This window comes from Branchiostoma belcheri, unplaced genomic scaffold, assembly GCF_001625305.1.
Source record: "Branchiostoma belcheri isolate BF01 breed outbred unplaced genomic scaffold, Haploidv18h27 scaffold54, whole genome shotgun sequence".
NCBI lineage: Eukaryota > Metazoa > Chordata > Leptocardii > Amphioxiformes > Branchiostomatidae > Branchiostoma > Branchiostoma belcheri.
The window spans coordinates 1,896,458-1,914,187 of NW_017804176.1; the positions used below are offsets into that span (position 1 = coordinate 1,896,458).

The window sequence follows — 17,730 nt, forward strand, 5'->3', positions numbered from 1 at the left end:
ATCACTTGACAATCATAATGGGACCTTCGCTATGCCTTTTCAATCATTTCTTTTGAAGGCATCTTATTTTTAGCCATGCAAGCAGTTATTTTAATTGTCTATCATTTTGTCCTAATGTCGTACATTCATCAGGTTTTGTTTCAAAAGTGAATCGGGACAGTGCTCGTATCATGACATATCCATGAACGCGTCCAAAATATTAGTCTAAATTCGCTTCATATTGAAAAAGCAAAACTTTGTGGCTAAGACCAGACGTCTGATGTTCTCCAATATGCCGTTTTTTTCGCCCCCGGCTGTATAGTGCAATCCCATCTGGTTACCTAGCAACATGAGGATGCCGGAAATCAAATTATGAATACGCTCTCGAAGCAAGAGTCTTAATCAGTTTTCCTGTCGCATCTGTTTCTCAGAAGCCTCGGTTTTTTCAATAGCAAGATCGCTTTCAAAGACATGGAACCGGATTTTCCCTGCAGGGATAGATATCATATTTTTCACAAGCCGTTTGATATTATCATCATAATTGGCCTACTTACACCGAGGGACTGAGAATACCGTGCTACAGACTGCTGTCCTTTTTGTGATTATTCTTCTGTTGACATTTAAAAGCTCTACAGGAAGTTATCAACGGGTCTCTTACACAAAAGTGCATGAACAGGTATTATCATATAGCCAGGTGACGTTGACCAATCAGAAGGCTCCATTCCACATTCCTTATGACGTCGTAATGTCACAAATAGAGTCAAAATCGGGTATTTATTCATCCCAATCCATACATTAAACAACCCAAATAATCACCCGCAGAACAGGGCTCTAGTTCTAAAAAATCCAAAAATAACTTAAGTTGTGTTCCAATGACCTCGGCTGACTCCCATAAGAACACCTGTTCCCTGCCTGTGACCCAGATAGAAGACATAGAACGTGAACTCTACCCAGTGACCTCAGGTGACTCCAGAGGGAACTATGTTCTATGTTCTATTCAGCATGTGCATTGTATCACTTACTGCATCAGTTTGGATAGACTATCGTGTAAGCTATATGATAATAGTGTTAATGTCCCGCCCTTTCTCGGTGAATATGGTGTGATAAAGCCTTGTCAGTTGCTATAACCACCTCATAAAGCCACCTCGTTCGCTGCGCTCACTTGGTGGCTTTATTCTGTGGTTATAGCAACTGACAAGGCTTTATCACACCATATTCACCTCGGGGCGGGACATTAACCCTTAATTATTATCATACTCCCATACCGTCTTCATGTTATAAACAATTTATTATACACGTTTTATGGTAAAAAACAACATAAGAAAGAACATCTTGATTGAACTCTTTATTCACAAACACACAGTTATTATGCAACTATTTTGTAACTAAATCATGCTCTCAGATTAGATAAAAGGATTAAAATGCTTTTCAGATCTTTTCGATGAGTCATAAACGAAAAACTCGTCTGCTGTCCCGCCGTGTGTTCAACGGCGGTAACGGCTAGCCCTTGAGACCGGGAGACAGGTGACCGCACCCTCGTCACACTGGCACGAGATCGTGAAGCCGTCGAAGCTGAGGTCCCACGAGGCCCCGTCACTGTACTCCTGTCCCATGTACGTACAGGACACTGGGGGGAAGAAACAGTCAATCAGTTTCTCCACAAACACAGGCTGGTAAACCAATGAGCAAAATTAACATACGAGTCACGTTTGGGACCACATTCTTTGTACTGTAGCAGCGACACCTAGGTGCAGTGCGTAGTAGACCCAACTATCACTATTTTTGCTGTCAGAAAACTGTTGCCATGGAAACATGAAAAATTATAAAAATTATGTCACTATTATGGAATTGTTTCCAGATAGTTTAGGAAAAGTCACAAAGTTCGGTGGTAGTAGTCAAGACGTCATAGGGCATGAAATTTGGCGCCAGCTTCAAAAGACACCCCCCTCCCGTGTGAATAGGGTTAACTCACCAACATGGCCGACGTTAAATGACGTCAATATCACGTGATTGCAAACAGCCTCCATACTAACCTGACATGACAGGTGCTAGCGGCACCCTGTTCGTGGCTGTGATCTGCCCGTTGGTGCAGTAATACTCCACACGGTACGCTCCCTCAAACACGTCCCAGCGGCTACCGTCTTCGAAGTAGTACCCCATGTGATAACATGCACCTGCAAACGAGAGAGTTGTTGCACCTTAAAGTTATGAAAACTATTGGCTATCACTTTAAAATGGAAGTAGAATTCATATGACAGAATATTGTTGGGGCAACTTCGATTTGAAGGGTGTTAAAATCAGTAACAGTAAACAAAACTTCTTATGGCGACATTTTAAACTGTTGCCATTGTGTTGAAGACTGTTATGCCTGGCATGAGTTCAAAGGTGACAAAGGATCTTGAAGCTCCATTGGATTGATTTTGAGTACCTATCTCTTTTAGCAGTTTGGAGAAGAGAAATGGTTCTGTCAAGTTATGGCCACAAACTCCTGAGGGACTAATCAACCACTCGACAGCAAGAGATCGTGTAACATAGCCTATTAGGCTACATCAACTACGAGACCAAAGACCACCAAATAATACATGTACGTTACCAGGTGCAGGGGGTACCGGTGTAGTGGTGGACGCTGTAGTAGGCTGCGGGGTTGTAGTAGGCTGAGGAGTGGTGGTTGTAGTCGTTGTAGGTTCAGGAGTGGTGGTTGTAGTAGTCGTTGGCGCAGGAGTTGTGGTTGTTGTAGTGGTGGTGGGCTGCGGGGTTGTAGTGGTCGCTGCTGTCGTTGCCTGGCCCCAAGTGTCACCAACCTATGGACAAATTCAAAACTTGCTTGTATCATCATCGTTTGCTTTTAAAATATGTATTTCATCGTGACATGTCATTCAGAGATATAGTTTTTTTTACTCAACACCTAACTGCGAATTTCGGTCATTAAAATAATATTTATTGATATTGATTTTGGGTCTCTCTTATAATTGTACTTCACGTGTTCCTCTACCTTCACATATGCATCTTTATCTTAGTATCTACCTCTTTCATATGTATATTGTACTAATTTTTACCTGTGAATTGAGCAACATGAATCTTTGTCATGAAGAAATTTAGTCACATATTGATACATCGATACCTATATATCTTTTATCAATATGGTGTTGTGTTTCATTTCTTTTTCACGCGAAGAAAATGAATTACCTTCCTGCAGATTCCACAGAAATGATGGCAGCTGTCCTGGACGTACAGTTCCTGACAGGCGGACACGTCAGGCCACCCCGGGTTGGCGCCGCACAGGGGGCTCTCGTTACCACAGGGTTCTGGAAATATAATAATATAATAAAACCACACGGACGGGGAAGTACATTCCAAGTGGCACCATGATATATGTATGCATCTTAACGAGGCCAGTATGCAGTATCTCGGAAGCAAAAAAAATGTATTTCCTGCAATCTTTTTCCTAGTAAATTGAAACAGATTTTTTTACATTTTTGTTGTCTTTATCTACAATTGTCTCGTCGTTTTGAATATTTTATCTTTATTAGTAAGTATCTTGGACCGTTTCATTACGGCCTACATGTAACTGTAGTAGTAGGCATTAGTAGAAGGCATTTCGTCGGTCTTACAAGACTTCCTCTGTACCATGTACTCATTCTGGTTTTGCTCATCACTAACTGTGTACTGCTTAAGTAGTAATGATAATCAATAGTTATAAGTAAACCTCACCAGTGCAGGCCTCCCCGTCCCAGCCGTCAGCACAGGAGCAGGTGCAGTTATCAGGGTCCAACGTACCGCCGTTGAGGCACTGCAGGTTGCAGCCTTACATGGAAGAAAAAATAGAAAAAGCGCCTCACTGCGGGTTCTAGCTTATCTGTATCTCTGTTGGTCAACAGGTCCGTGTGATTTACTTGCTTCGCCCATCTGGCCTTTTGAGACTATCAAAATCTAAAGACAGCTTGTATTAAAATTGATTAGCTTATAGATTCCAAAATGTCAGTAACTTCACTTCAGTGACTTCAATGATTTTTGGGGTGATTTTGCTGTCTGTGTCTGTCTATTTTTTTCCAAAATAGACTGTGAATTCTAACATAAGATTCGATTGAGTGTAAGTATTTTGCACACTTACTCGGCTCACACACCCCACAGAAGGCATGGCACAGCTCGTGTACGTAGTCCTCCACGCACAGGTCAGGGGTCGGCCAGCCAGGGTTAGCTCCACAGTTCGCGTGACTGTCCCCACAAACGTCTGGATAGTACACAGGGCATGTTATAATTTCTTAGAGATGTATTCCTTCTTTATTATTAACCTGCCATGCAACATCTAGTACCTAAGCCCAACTTTAACCCTAACACCGAATCCGTTGAGGTGGATTTTTAGAAAGTATTCATGGTTCAGACATCATCATCAACATCATTAACAACATCATCGACATCGACACTGTCAACATCACCATCATCCGTAGTGTAAAAGAGGGTATGAAAGTCTTTGAAAGTTAAAACTGGCAGGTGGCATCTGCTACAATGCTCACCTTCGCAGGTCTCTCCGTCCCAGCCACGCGCACATGCACATGAACACGTGTCCTCATCAAAAGTACCGCCGTTTGCACAGTTCTTGAAACAGAGCACTAAGGAGGAAGGAAAAAAGAAACAAATGAAGCGGTTCAACAGCACTGCTTTTGAAAGATAGAGGCAACCTACGTCAAAAAGTAGGACTGTAGGTTGCCTCCCCACACACTAATCTCTTTAATAATAGCAGGTCTATCGGTGGCAGAGTCAAGGTTGTGGCAAAGGGCAAAAAAATGTCCAATCTGTCAGACAGTATCCAATAAATAGTGTTATCTAGTGGCCAATTGGATAAGTATACCTGCCACCTACCTGGTTTTTGGCATGTTCCACAGAACGCTGGGCAGTATTCCCTGACATAGTCAGTAGAGCAGGAATCAACAGTCGGCCAGCCTGGACTAACTCCGCAGTACTCATGATGGTCCTCGCATTTGTCTGAAAACAAAGAACAATAAAATTAAAAGTGTAGGTTAGTTTTAAACGATCTTTTTTGTAGCGGCTTCGGTAATTTTGTCACAAACGCGACGCTACGTTTACTCCACTTTTACCAAACATGTAAACAACATGGCGGGCTGGTTGTATGGAGAGCTCAATCCGGCAGAAATGATCGCACTGTGGAATATTGAAGAGGATTTGAAGATCTCCCAACCTCCCGTCCGTGTCTTAGGAGTGCAGGGATGCTAGGAACACCCAGAAACTGGCGAAAACGGACCATAACACAGCGGAAGAATCTGACTCAGTTTTGAGGAATATATAATATAAGACTAAACGACGTCATCCAAGAGTCTCCAGGGCTAATTGGAGATATGACATTGACTATGCAACTGTTTCCAACGCCTGAGTTACCTGCACAGGTCGCGCCATCCCATCCGACATCACAGATACAGGTACAGGAGGCTTCATCCAGCGTCCCGCCATTCACACAGGTAAGACTGCATTCTACGGTAAATAGACAAAAACAGAATAGATTTTCATTTGTCAATAACAGACATCAGTTTGCGGCATTCGTTGCTATGGACGCTTGAAATTAAACGGAGTTATATGAATTTCAGCTTATATAGAAAAATACTAATGAAAGATTAAGGATGGAAAAATGCGTAATTTGAGCAATGTCGTGCTTCTTTCCCAAAGAAAATATTGGTCAATCTGAGATACTATGCTCTCTCGTGCCGCTAACATTGGTTCGTAACGCGTATCGTAACGCGAGAGATGTACTCGCATATACATAATACATGCATATGTGAAGAGAAAGAGAGAGAGTGGGGGGGGGTAGATAGATTTGCAGGGTTACCTTCACACAATGGACCAGTCCAGTCCCCGACACAGTTACAGTCGCAGGTGTTTTCTCCGTTGTTGGCCGGGTTCCCTCCACGGGTCCCACCGTGGGCACAGGCCGGGCCCGAGCAATCTGCAACACGTTCAACAACGGGCGAGAGTTGTATTGTAATGTTTTTATAGTCTACTGAAAACGGAGTACCCAAAGTAAGCACTCTGTCTGTAGTTCCATGGTTTGGCTTTCTCTCTTAGTATTGAGGTTGATATAGTCATGTCATTAAATGTCGTAACCTTAAAGATTGTTCATCTATTTTAAGTGTAAGCGTCTAGATGTTAGATGGGAGTAGCTTACCGCAGTCTCCACACCACTGCGGGCAGTTGTCGCGAACGTACGGGTACTGGACACACATGTCCAGCGTGGGCCAGCCAGGACTGGCGCCGCAGTGAGGGGACAGGTTCTGGCAGGGGTCGACAAAGACGTCTTCAACTGGGAAAATTAAAACGCAACGACTTTGTATTAGTATCTTTGTATTAGTGTCTTATTCAGCTTCTCTTATTCAGCTTCACCATTATTTTTTATGAAGCATTTTTTGGAGATCTTGAATTGCGTAGGTACTGGCAAAACGAGGGGAGCGTGCCATGGACCCCCTAGCGTCTCTCAATGGTACTGCGTCGATTTTTGTGTGCTGCTAGCAAATTTAAATCTTTATTTGAAAAATGGCTGCAGTACCTCCAGTTGCCACTGAGGTCTCCGTCTGTGGTTTGGCGGTGGTAGTTGTCGCTACAGTTGTTGGTTCGGTGGTAGTTGTAACCGTTGTTGGTGCAGGAGTGGTTGTAGTTGGTCGTTGTGTGGTTGTCAAGGGAGTGGTTGTTTGACCTACAAATATTTTAAAGAAAACTCTTAAAGAAATACTCTTGTTGGTACTGTTACAGTAATACATTATTGAATTCTTCTCTATGGCTGGTTTAAGCCGATAAACCCCCAATGGTGTGTATGCCTGAGTTACGATCCATTGAACTGCAAATCAAGGACACCAACATGGCGGCTGGCGCTTCTAAACTGTAAAGTGGATGAAAACGTTCGCTCTAAAACCAAGGACAAATAGGAAACTATTACACTTCTACATAAAGTGAGAGATGGCATAAAAAATCCCCAACATTTGATCTGAAGTATACGTTAAGATTAACGTACCTTCCTTCACGCATAGACCGCACATGGCATGGCAGTTCTGTGTGACGTAGTCGTGGACACAGGAGTCGGCGTTAGGCCAGCCTGGACTGGCGCCACAGTACTCGTGCGTGTCAGTGCACTCGTCTGAAGAAAGAAAAAAATTAGATGTCAAAAGTCAATGTCCTTGTAGAATATCAGTCGTATCATTATCAAGCTGCAACAACTCTTGAAATCATCATTGTAAGAAACCTCAGACAGAACAATTAGGTTGAATATTCACATTCCAGAAACACATGTGCAGATTAAACAAGGACACGTCGTCAGTGATGTATCCTTGTTTGCATCCACGAGCGTCAAGTGTCACAAAGTCATAGAAAATCGTTCTGCTGAATAAAAAAGGGTATTTTACCTTCACATGTCTCTCCATCCCACCCGGCTACACAACTGCAGCTGCAGGTCGAGGTGTCCAGAACTCCTCCGTTCTTACAATCCAGAGAGCACACTGGGATAGATAAATACATAGTATATCAAAGTCAACAAAACAGCCTGCTTTGCTAACTTCTCTTCTTTAGCAAACAGTCTCATGTCAGCAGCTAGTAAGATTTACAAAAGGGGAGAGGAAAATATGAAATAGTGTCTCTTGTACTCAACTATTTCTAAAAAAAAAAGACATACGGTGTAGGGATAAACAACTGTTCACGATCTTCTCTAAAAGCGTGTTGTCTTTTACATCTATTTACTACTTGTTCGACCCCTTTTACCTCTTTTGATCTTACCATCGCATGTTGGTCCTACCCACTTGCCGACACAGTTACAGTCACACGTGTGTTCTCCGTAGTTAGAAGGAACGCCGCCTCTGGTGCCGCCGTTAGCACAGGGTACAGACGTACAGGCTATCATGAAGAGAAGACACAATAATAATAATATATAGATATAAAGGCTCAATGATATATAGGAGCAATATTTTCATCCTTTCAATTGTCCATCGACGTCCGACTTAATCTGTCAAAGAGTAGCTTGATATTCAAACATCACAGCAAAACGAGTAGTGCTTCTACATATTCCCTTAGACTAATAATAGTCATGTGCTTTTGAAAGGTTGTTTTAAAATTGAAGAAGATTATGATATATGATATATGCAATGACACTTACAGCATTGTCCACACCACTGGTGACAGTTGGCATGTACTCCGCCATTGGAGCAAAGGTCAAGGGTCGGCCATCCGGGACTTTCTCCGCACAGGGGTGATATGTTTTGGCAAGGGTCTGAAATTCAAATTGATTGAACACTTTTGGGACATCAGCAAAAAGACATATCAAAGACGATGGGTATTAGCATGTTTGAATGTTTGAATGAATGTTTACAATATTGATATTCATAAAATATGGCGTGTTACCTTCACACGTCTCTCCATCCCAGCCGTCTGCGCATGTGCAGCTACAAGAGTTGGGGTCCAGAACCCCGCCGTTCTTACAGTCAAGGGTGCACTCTGGGAACGGAAATATTCCAATAATTTTACTATTGTGAACTGATACAAAAGCAAGTGAAAAGTTTGCATGGTGACCCTCACATAAAATCACTCCAATCTAAGTGATGAAGGTTAAATTACAGCTGAACGGTAAAAGCAAAAATAGATTCATTGTATCCGTTCAGGCCTTAACTATTTTAGAATGTTGGCAAGTATAGTTACATATCATTAACGTCATGTTTATATATTAAACTTGTTTTTCTAACCTTCGCACGTTGGTCCAGCCCACTTGCCCACACAGTTACAGTCACACGTGTGTTCTCCATAGTTAGAAGGAACGCCGCCTCTGGTGCCGCCGTTAGCACAGGGTACAGACGTACAGGCTAGGATGTACAAATACATAAGAATAAATAACAAAACCAAGGACGATACATGATAGCTTTGCATTAGCCTCCTTCGCAGTCTTATTGGGCGTCTGCTTTATTTTTTCTCTGAGCGACGCGAGTAATATGCAGCCGCGAGGGACGATTTGCTGCCGATGGAGTTTTTGCCGCGGAGAGGAGGATTAGCGCTCCAACAAGTGGCTAACTTTGCATAAGATCTATTGATTGTCAGTGCATTCAACGTATCTCGTCTAAAATGTATGCAACAACTGCATGCTTTGTATGCAAAGTATACAAAAATATGATATTCGTCATATACACTGATACTTACAGCATTGTCCACACCACTGGTGACAGTTGTCGTGAACTCCGCTGTCCGAGCAAAGGTCAAGGGTCGGCCATCCGGGACTTTCTCCGCACAGGGGTGACTGGTTTTGACACGATTCTGACAATGAAACATAGGAGGAATATTCAACAGTTGAGCTCGCGGTATTTTAAGTTTTAGCTGGGAGTTAGATCCACGGCCACTCATTTTATTTATCGTCTGCTAGTAACATTTACTAAGCATTATTTTACCATATTATTGGGCTTTCTTCAGGAAAAAAGTACTAATAAGTATTTGGTCCTATCAAAGTATTCTTATTATGCTTAGCTTTAAAACGATTTCCTGTAATTTGTGTTTCTCCCAACACTAAAAATATATAGTTCTATCATGCTTCAAGTTCTCACATATTCATAACATCCAAGACAACATTTTTTTTTTTTTGTTTAATCAGAACTTAAAATATCAATTGTAGTTTCGAAAGTCTATAATAGTAAAAAAATTGGCACCTTCACATGTCTCTCCATCCCAGCCGTCTGCGCATGTGCAGCTACAAGAGTTTGGGTCAAGAACTCCGCCGTTCTTACAGTCAAGAGTGCACTCTAGAAACGGAAATATTCCACACTAATATTCACCATGGTTCGTAAGTTAAAGCTTTAAGGCAAATGCAAGCTTAAAGTAGGAAGGGAACATTTGACAATGTTTATGATATGGCAATCAAAGATTACCAATACTACTACTACAAGTAATTTTAACCGTATTATTCTGATCCGGATAATTTCTGTACTGTTAATTAATTTTGTTTGTTTGTTTGTTTGTTTGTTTGTTTGTTTGTTAAGCTTGAATTTAATTTTTTGCCCCACACCTTCGCACGTTGGTCCAGCCCACTTGCCGACACAGTTACAGTCACACGTGTGTTCTCCGTAGTTAGAAGGAACGCCGCCTCTGGTGCCGCCGTTAGCACAGGGTACAGACGTACAGGCTACAAGAAATGCACAAATATGTACATTAGATATATAAGAAATCAAAGACGAAGATCTATTGATTGTCAGTATGTTCAACATATCTCAGCTGCAATGTATACTGCATGCTTTGTAAAGTATACAAAAATATGATATTGGTTCTATCATTCAGGATTACTTACAGCATTGTCCACACCACTGGTGACAGTTGTCCGTCACTGCGCCGTAGGAGCAGAGGTCAAGGGTCGGCCATCCGGGACTTTCTCCGCACAGGGGTGATATGTTTTGACACGGATCTGAAGAACACATTTGACAATTTGAAACTCAACATCAAGATTGCTTTAAACACCAGGAAAGTTGTAATAGTTGCTTTCGGCGATGAGCAAGGAATAGGCTTCCTGTATGTATTAGTCGATACTAGTAAGCTCCACTTTTTGTGGAGCTATGCATGTCCAACTATATTTTTTTGTCAATCTAGCTATTACATGACTATCCCCGGACAAGTTTGACACTATCACAGGTACGTCCGGTAATGATTAAGTAAATGTTACACTAAACAACAGGGATGTAAGTCTGACAATGTTTGCATATACCATTAGATGTCAATCATTATCAGAATTGCCTGACATGTGTAAATCCCCCTTTTTGTTCAGTGGTATGTCAGGTAAGAAGAGACAAGGGGTGTTCCGTACCAGAGCATGTGGCGCCGTCAAAGCCAGGAGCACATCGGCAGGTACACGTGTCCTGGTCCAGTGTTCCTCCGTTATCACAGACACGCTGGCATTCTGTCAGGAAGTCAGGGGCAAGACATATTAACAAGTCAACATGGCACTGTTTCTGTATTGTCGATATCAGGATGATGTGAGCATGTGTGTGCTTTTTATTACTTTGCAGCATTAACTATGCAAAATAATGGCTTGCTTGTGGTCTAGACTGCAATCTTTCAGGTTTGATTTGTGCATCAATATCCAAGATATCTAAAATTAGAAGTTCTGATGCAATGATGTTGCTTATAGCTTGCGACAACATCTGCGAAGCGCATTAAGTTGCACATAATTGTAGCGGTGCAGAGGTTATTGATATTTTGCTGCTGCAATGTGTTTACAAGGTGGTAGAGAGCGCTTTTGTCAAGTCTTCGCCAGCGAGCAGAAGTGCCTTAATATACTAGTAGTGCAAGTTTTGTTTTGAAGCATTTCTTGTATCGTTGTTTACCATTGCACGTGGGACCAGTCCAACCTCCCGCGCATGCGCAGCTGCAGGCCTCCTCGTCCACGGTTCCACCATGTAGACATTGTAAGGTGCAGACTAGAGTTGCAAGAAAATGCATCGATTTATTCAAATATTTGTTTCTATTTTCTGACGGTTTTGAAGAAATAAATTTATACCATTTCTGTTGGCAAATGCGTGATATCGTCTTATGGAATTAGTCACAAAAAGAAGCTAAAGATAGGATGGACTATAGTTTCAAAACCTACGCCTGTTATATTATCCTAATAACAATACAGCGACGTATACATATTAACATGCCATGACTCTAAATCTAATGGCAACAATGAAATGGGTATAATGCATTTCAAAGCGAGTTTGCCATAAAATTAAAACTCTTCGATATATATACACTACCAAAACCTGACAAACCTAGGATAGGGAGCTTTTTAACTCGTCATATTTTAATTATACGGTATCTTGGTCGTGACTCGGTCGTGAACAGGTTGTAAAGTCAGTCTTACGTTCTTTCTGGCACATGCCACACATGGCACGGCAGTAGTCCCTGACGTAGCCGATGGTACAACTGTCCGTATTGGGCCACCCTGGGCTGGCCCCACAGTAGTCATGGTGATCTGCGCACTCGTCTACAAACATAGAAACGTGGACGCATGTAAAAAAAGGCTCCCCCACTGAGGCATCGCCAAAAACTGACTTGTATTGTAAAACTTTCATATCTATAGAAAAAGTTCCATAATGCACAAGTCACGGAACTACTTTGGATGCAAAGGAAGATAGCAGGTAGGGATCACTGTCAGTAAATGAGCAAAAAAGACAACGAAATTTGTCGTATTAACTGAAAAAAGAGGCATAATTTTCACGATGTTGCTTTTGATAGTCATATTTTTTTAGAATAACATAACTACTTTCTTTTACTGCTAAAAATGTGTCTGTACTATGTTGAATAAAGTAGCAGTTATCTATGGCCTATGTTTTTACACCTTAATAACAAACCTTCACAGGTAGGTCCGTCCCATCCAGGTCCGCAGGTACAGGTACAGGTGTTACTGTCCAGAACACCTCCGTTCTTACAGTCTATGGTGCAGACTGAAATATAATGTTCGTACAGTTCAATTATCTGAACATTCTTCTATAACCACATCATACAGAGAGCAGATGAAACTGCTGTTTAGAACTTTTACTAAGTACAGAAGGGCCAAAGGGCTTAGCTTTGTGTAACACATGGAAATACGCAGATTAATGCAGGTGTTTTTATACAATCCTGTACCCCCACCCCCCAAAAGAGACAAACAACATTATATGTTAAGTGCTATGAATGTGTTTCATGTTGTATTTGATATGATATAGTTTCAAACAATATTTTCCATACCTTCACACGTTGGTCCAGTCCACGGTTCAACACAGTTGCAGTTGCAGGTGTTCTCTCCGTAGTTCGAGGGAACACCGCCTCGACTCCCACCGTTTGCACATGGTGGCCCGGCACACTCTTGAATGGAGGAGACGAAAAGAAATGAAATGAAATATATCATAATAAACCATTTCATGAGCACGCACATGTAGTCGTGATGCATTGTGGTCTAGTTCTTAACCCCTGATCTTACCCACAACCCCTTGCGGTGCCTAAACTTTGCCTGCAACTGTCTTGTACATAATGATAACGAATATTTCTTTCCAAAATAATTTTAGCGACAAAGATCAGTATCACACCCTTTGGGAGTACATTCTTGTCATCAAGTACTATCTGATCCAGTCACCCTGTTTTTGACTATTTCAAAGAGTAAGACTTGTTCCTTACCGCACTCCCCGCACCACTGTCTACACCCGTCGATGACGTAATCGTTGACACACATGTCCAGCGTGGGCCAACCAGGAGAAGCGCCACAGTGCGGCTGCACGTTTTTGCATGAATCTGACGTCACAATAAGAAAAAAAGTATTTAGAATCACTTTAAAAGATATCATTATTATTGATTTACATAGAAAATGTATCCGCAAATCTGATAAGTTAACGGCGTCTTTCCTTTACTCTTATCCTATATATATGGTGTCCCAAAGCCCTTTGCGTAGCAAATATCCATATTTGCCTGCCCCCCTCCCCAACTTACCTGAACAGGTACGTCCGTCAAATCCAGGGGGACAGTCACATGAGCAGGAGACAGGGTCAATGGTGCCGCCGTTAGCGCACTGCAGGCCGCACACTGGTGACAAAACGTTAAAAACATGTCATCACCAATGAAAATATAGCTGCAGTTTCAACGAAATCCGCTGGTAGCCAGAGACTTTTCCCGGGTCAAAACTATATTTCAGTCAAAACACGTATTTGTCGTTTTAAAAATTTGAGCAAATTGCCACTGTCAGACTTCTCTCTATTATTACGAATGATAGAAATTGATGACAACTGACAATATCCGGTTCTTAATACTTTGGCAAGCACTGAAATTTCATACCTCACACCCCTGGCTGGTTCTTTTAATCTGTAACCATGTTAATGTTCACTCTTTGCCCCTTATGTAATATGTTCATATTAGCCCAGTAAACAAAAGATGCACGTTCCTCTCTTTCCTTTGTTCCCAAAATGATGTGTTGAAAGATTGATGAAAACATGTACTGTTTGCGATGTCCAAATTAAAACAAGCTGGCATCCTCTGTTGAAGGTTCTGTGTTTGTAGATGTCTCGACCAGTGCCTTGTTCAATGATTAATAAGTGGAGCTATGTTGAAGGGACTTTGATGATCAAAGTTTGCTTTTCATAGGCAGCAATTTGTGAAGGAAAAGACACAAAGACTCTTTTGTTGCTTACCGACGGGAGTAGAAGGGTTTTGACATAGGCATGTTTTGAACGTGGCGGTAGCTTGTGACATTGTGATATTCGTTGACATCAAAAGAAAAGTGACGCCAGTAGGCTACTGCTATATAGTGGAACTAAGCGGTACTACTGTTGTGGATACTGTACTATTTGTTTGTAAAGTTAAAGGGCGGCCACACAGAAAGAACATCATTCAATCGTTGAGTCTGTGAGCTCTAAAATGACATTTTAGGCAGTAACACAGCCGGTGTCCTCTCGGTCACTAAGCGATCAGCTGATATTCGCAGGCCATCGAGCCCCATCTAAACGGGCCGTTCTGAGGGTATTATCAGGAAAAAGATACGCTCAACTCTCTGGTCGCGGTTTGGGCTTATGACGATCTTCTAGTGATCGACAAATTCGGCCGTTGGTCGTTGACAGTGTAGTGGCGGCTTAAATTTATAGACCAATGGTCCGCATATGTTGCACGTGATAGATGTGTAATATACGATCTACCACAAGAGTTAACATGTTGTGTATGGTGCATCTATAAAAACCTACCGTGGCCGACAAGGACAAACCTGCGTCGCCTGCGCGCACACCTGCGTCGCCTGCGCGCACACCTGCGTCGCCTGCGCGCACACCTGCGTCATCTCTGCAAAGAGCTTCCTCGTCTGCGCACGACTACCTGCGTCGTGTCTGCCAAGAGCTTCCTCACGCCTGCACAGAAAGAGCTTCCTCGTCTGCGCACGAATACCTGCGTCGTGCCTGCCAAGAGCTTCCTCACGCCTGCACAGAAAGAGATTCCTCGGCGACCTCGCTGCGCGCAACGAAAGCTCGCTGCACGGAAGAATACGTGTCACCCCTGCCTTGTTGAAGAATGGACGGTCCCCTATTATAGGTCAAGGGTCACATCGCAGTGACACTGTTCGCTGTCGTTTTTGTTTACTTCAGTCTCAAATTTGTTTTAGTTTTTATGCTTACGATGTCCAGCGCGTTTATTAATCAATAACGGGCCCGTTAGTGATAAAATTAATTAATAGAAATCCTGCATAGATTATGTTAATATTGCCCTTACGAAATCTGCCCTCTAACACCAGAACACCTCGTCTTCAATCTTCCCCGGTAAGTGCCCGTTGTTTATTTGCATGAACAAAGCGAATGATTCCAAAGAAACATTTTGAGGACATCCTATGGCAGTCTGGGCATCGATTCTTCCCGACCCGCGACGATATACACGGTTTTAGACCGGATTTGAAGTAGGCGACGATATTGGGGAAGGGGGGGGGGGGCAGGCACATGTAACGTTACAGTATAAATTCAACAAAAGCATAAATTCAACAAAATGAAGCAATCTTGTTTAAAGTAAAATAAAACATAACTAGAGATATCCCTCCAACCTTTTCCAGAATATTGAGGAGATCCATTCATTTGATCCAGAAATACACCTTGTCAAAGTTGCCTTTATTTTTGTCAGCCACATTGTTTACAATGTGTGAACTTCAGGTGCTGGCATAAATTCAAAAACATCAACTGATCTTCTTGAAACTGAACTGAAACTTGACTACTTATGTCACTCCCACATATTCTGGAATATCAAAGTGATCATGACTTTTGATCCAGAAATATGGACTGTCAAAGTTGCTTAATATTTTGTCAGCCATATTGTTTACAGTGTGTAGAACATCATGTGCTGGCAATAAATTCAAAAATATAGAATGATCTTCTTCAAAGTCAAACAGAACATAACTGCATATCTCCTATCCCACTACTGCAGGATGTAGAAGAGATCCATCATTTAATCCAGAAATATAGACTCTCAAACTTCCCAACATTTTGTCAGCCATATTGTTTACATTGTGGGAATTTCAGGTACTTGCATACATTTCAAAACCACAACAGATTTCTTTAAAAGTCAAATGAAACAAAACTACATATGTAAGTCCAACATATTGCAGGATATTGAAAATGTACATGTTTTTGATAAAGAATTATAGACTTTCAAACATGTTCAATGATTTGTCATCCATATTGTGGACACTCAAAACTGCTTTGGGTGTCAACTATAATCCTAGGGAGAAATTCTCAAACAAATAAAGGATCTTTTCCCAAATAAAGTAGAAAAGTAGTACATATATATACATATTTCTAACATATGTTGTAATTTCAAAGAGATACATTCCTATCAACCAGAAGCATGAGCATAAGAGAATGATACACCTAGTGTAAGCATTGGCCAGGTCCCCCTCCCCCACCTGCAGTAAATGTTTACTAAATGATATTCATCAATGTTTGGATTTTATTATAAACACTCATGACCACCTATGAGCTGCACTGCCAATACTAGTAATATTATTGTGGAATAGGAACCCATGATGGGGTATCAACTTAGAAAAAGCCATACAAAGTCATGGTGTATGAATAGAAATGTAATGCATGTACCAGAGGATTATCTATGCAATGTTATGTGATGCAGTATGAAATTTGACAGTATTTTAGTTACTGATTGTCTGCAGAAAGAAAAGCAAATGATTATGGTGCTTTCATCTCATTATTATTCTCTTTATTTTCTAGTTAAAGTACCGGACCAAGGGTGGTACTGGTTTGTTCTACACCAGGAATGTGGAGTTCAACCCTGCCTAAGACACCAGATCACTATCTATTGCTATCTTCCTTTTCATCATTTAATGTTAAGACCACGAATATTCGTACCTTGGTTTAAAATCTGACAGTGTATTATATATATATATATATCTACGAAAGTCAAGCCATTTCATTGTTGGCATTATAATGTTCTGTGTTATGATATCTAAAGACAAGTATATGTGTATGTGGTAGGATCAATTCTAATAAGACATACCTTAATATATTGGAAGGTTATAGATACATGCATTTTGACTGGAATCATTATGATCATGATAGAAATAACTTGTTACATCACTGTGTACAATTTTTTAAATATTATTGTCGTAAACCCAAGGTATTGCCTGTGTTGTACCATGTTTTTTGCATTCCTTTTGATACACATTAAAGACAAAACCTGCCATGCAATTGTCTATGTTGCCTTATTTTTTATAGATAATCATAGTATGATTACACAACAGTGGAAGCATTGGGATGACAAGCTAGAAGACAAGTAACATGTTAGACAAGTGTCCAATAATTTTCTAAAAATCATCCCAGTACCAAGAAATTTAATTGGAATGGCCTGAGTATAAATTAAGCATAAATATTTACATATTTTAACAGCCGGACATTGTAAGCATAAAAACTAAAACAAATTTGAGACTGAAGTAAACAAAAACGACAGCGAACAGTGTCACTGCGATGTGACCCTTGACCTATAATAGGGGACCGTCCATTCTTCAACAAGGCAGGGGTGACACGTATTCTTCCGTGCAGCGAGCTTTCGTTGCGCGCAGCGAGGTCGCCGAGGAATCTCTTTCTGTGCAGGCGTGAGGAAGCTCTTGGCAGGCACGACGCAGGTAGTCGTGCGCAGACGAGGAAGCNCTTTGCAGACATGACGCACGGTATACGCGCAGGCGACGCAGGTGTGCGCGCAGGCGACGCAGGTGTGCGCGCAGGCGACGCAGGTGTGCGCGCAGGCGAC

The 17,730-nt window shown here is 41.6% G+C and overlaps 2 protein-coding genes across 2 annotated transcripts in view; one reads left to right on the forward strand and one right to left on the reverse strand.

The window, feature by feature from the left end:
* Positions 1-1,315: 1,315 nt before the first annotated feature.
* The window catches only part of LOC109481088 (multiple epidermal growth factor-like domains protein 11), a 20,795-nt gene continuing 4,380 nt past the window's right edge, over positions 1,316-17,730 (reverse strand). The window contains exons 4-29 of the mRNA XM_019783559.1: positions 13,441-13,533; positions 13,132-13,245; positions 12,706-12,822; positions 12,330-12,422; positions 11,840-11,962; positions 11,322-11,414; positions 10,802-10,894; positions 10,292-10,405; positions 10,013-10,129; positions 8,371-8,463; positions 8,126-8,239; positions 7,750-7,866; positions 7,383-7,475; positions 6,995-7,117; positions 6,533-6,679; positions 6,155-6,289; positions 5,819-5,935; positions 5,374-5,466; positions 4,840-4,962; positions 4,494-4,589; positions 4,091-4,210; positions 3,691-3,783; positions 3,166-3,284; positions 2,573-2,780; positions 2,013-2,153; positions 1,316-1,606 (exon numbers count right to left, since the gene is read on the reverse strand). Coding sequence (XP_019639118.1) covers positions 1,464-1,606; positions 2,013-2,153; positions 2,573-2,780; positions 3,166-3,284; positions 3,691-3,783; positions 4,091-4,210; positions 4,494-4,589; positions 4,840-4,962; positions 5,374-5,466; positions 5,819-5,935; positions 6,155-6,289; positions 6,533-6,679; positions 6,995-7,117; positions 7,383-7,475; positions 7,750-7,866; positions 8,126-8,239; positions 8,371-8,463; positions 10,013-10,129; positions 10,292-10,405; positions 10,802-10,894; positions 11,322-11,414; positions 11,840-11,962; positions 12,330-12,422; positions 12,706-12,822; positions 13,132-13,245; positions 13,441-13,533 — 3,032 coding nt within the window. The 3' untranslated portion in view covers positions 1,316-1,463. The remainder of the gene's footprint in view (positions 1,607-2,012; positions 2,154-2,572; positions 2,781-3,165; positions 3,285-3,690; positions 3,784-4,090; positions 4,211-4,493; positions 4,590-4,839; positions 4,963-5,373; positions 5,467-5,818; positions 5,936-6,154; positions 6,290-6,532; positions 6,680-6,994; positions 7,118-7,382; positions 7,476-7,749; positions 7,867-8,125; positions 8,240-8,370; positions 8,464-10,012; positions 10,130-10,291; positions 10,406-10,801; positions 10,895-11,321; positions 11,415-11,839; positions 11,963-12,329; positions 12,423-12,705; positions 12,823-13,131; positions 13,246-13,440; positions 13,534-17,730) is intronic.
* Positions 5,359-17,730, forward strand: part of LOC109481141 (procollagen C-endopeptidase enhancer 2-like) — a 29,794-nt gene continuing 17,422 nt past the window's right edge. The window contains exon 1 of the mRNA XM_019783640.1: positions 5,359-5,453. The gene's annotated coding sequence lies outside the window, so the exon portion shown is untranslated. The remainder of the gene's footprint in view (positions 5,454-17,730) is intronic.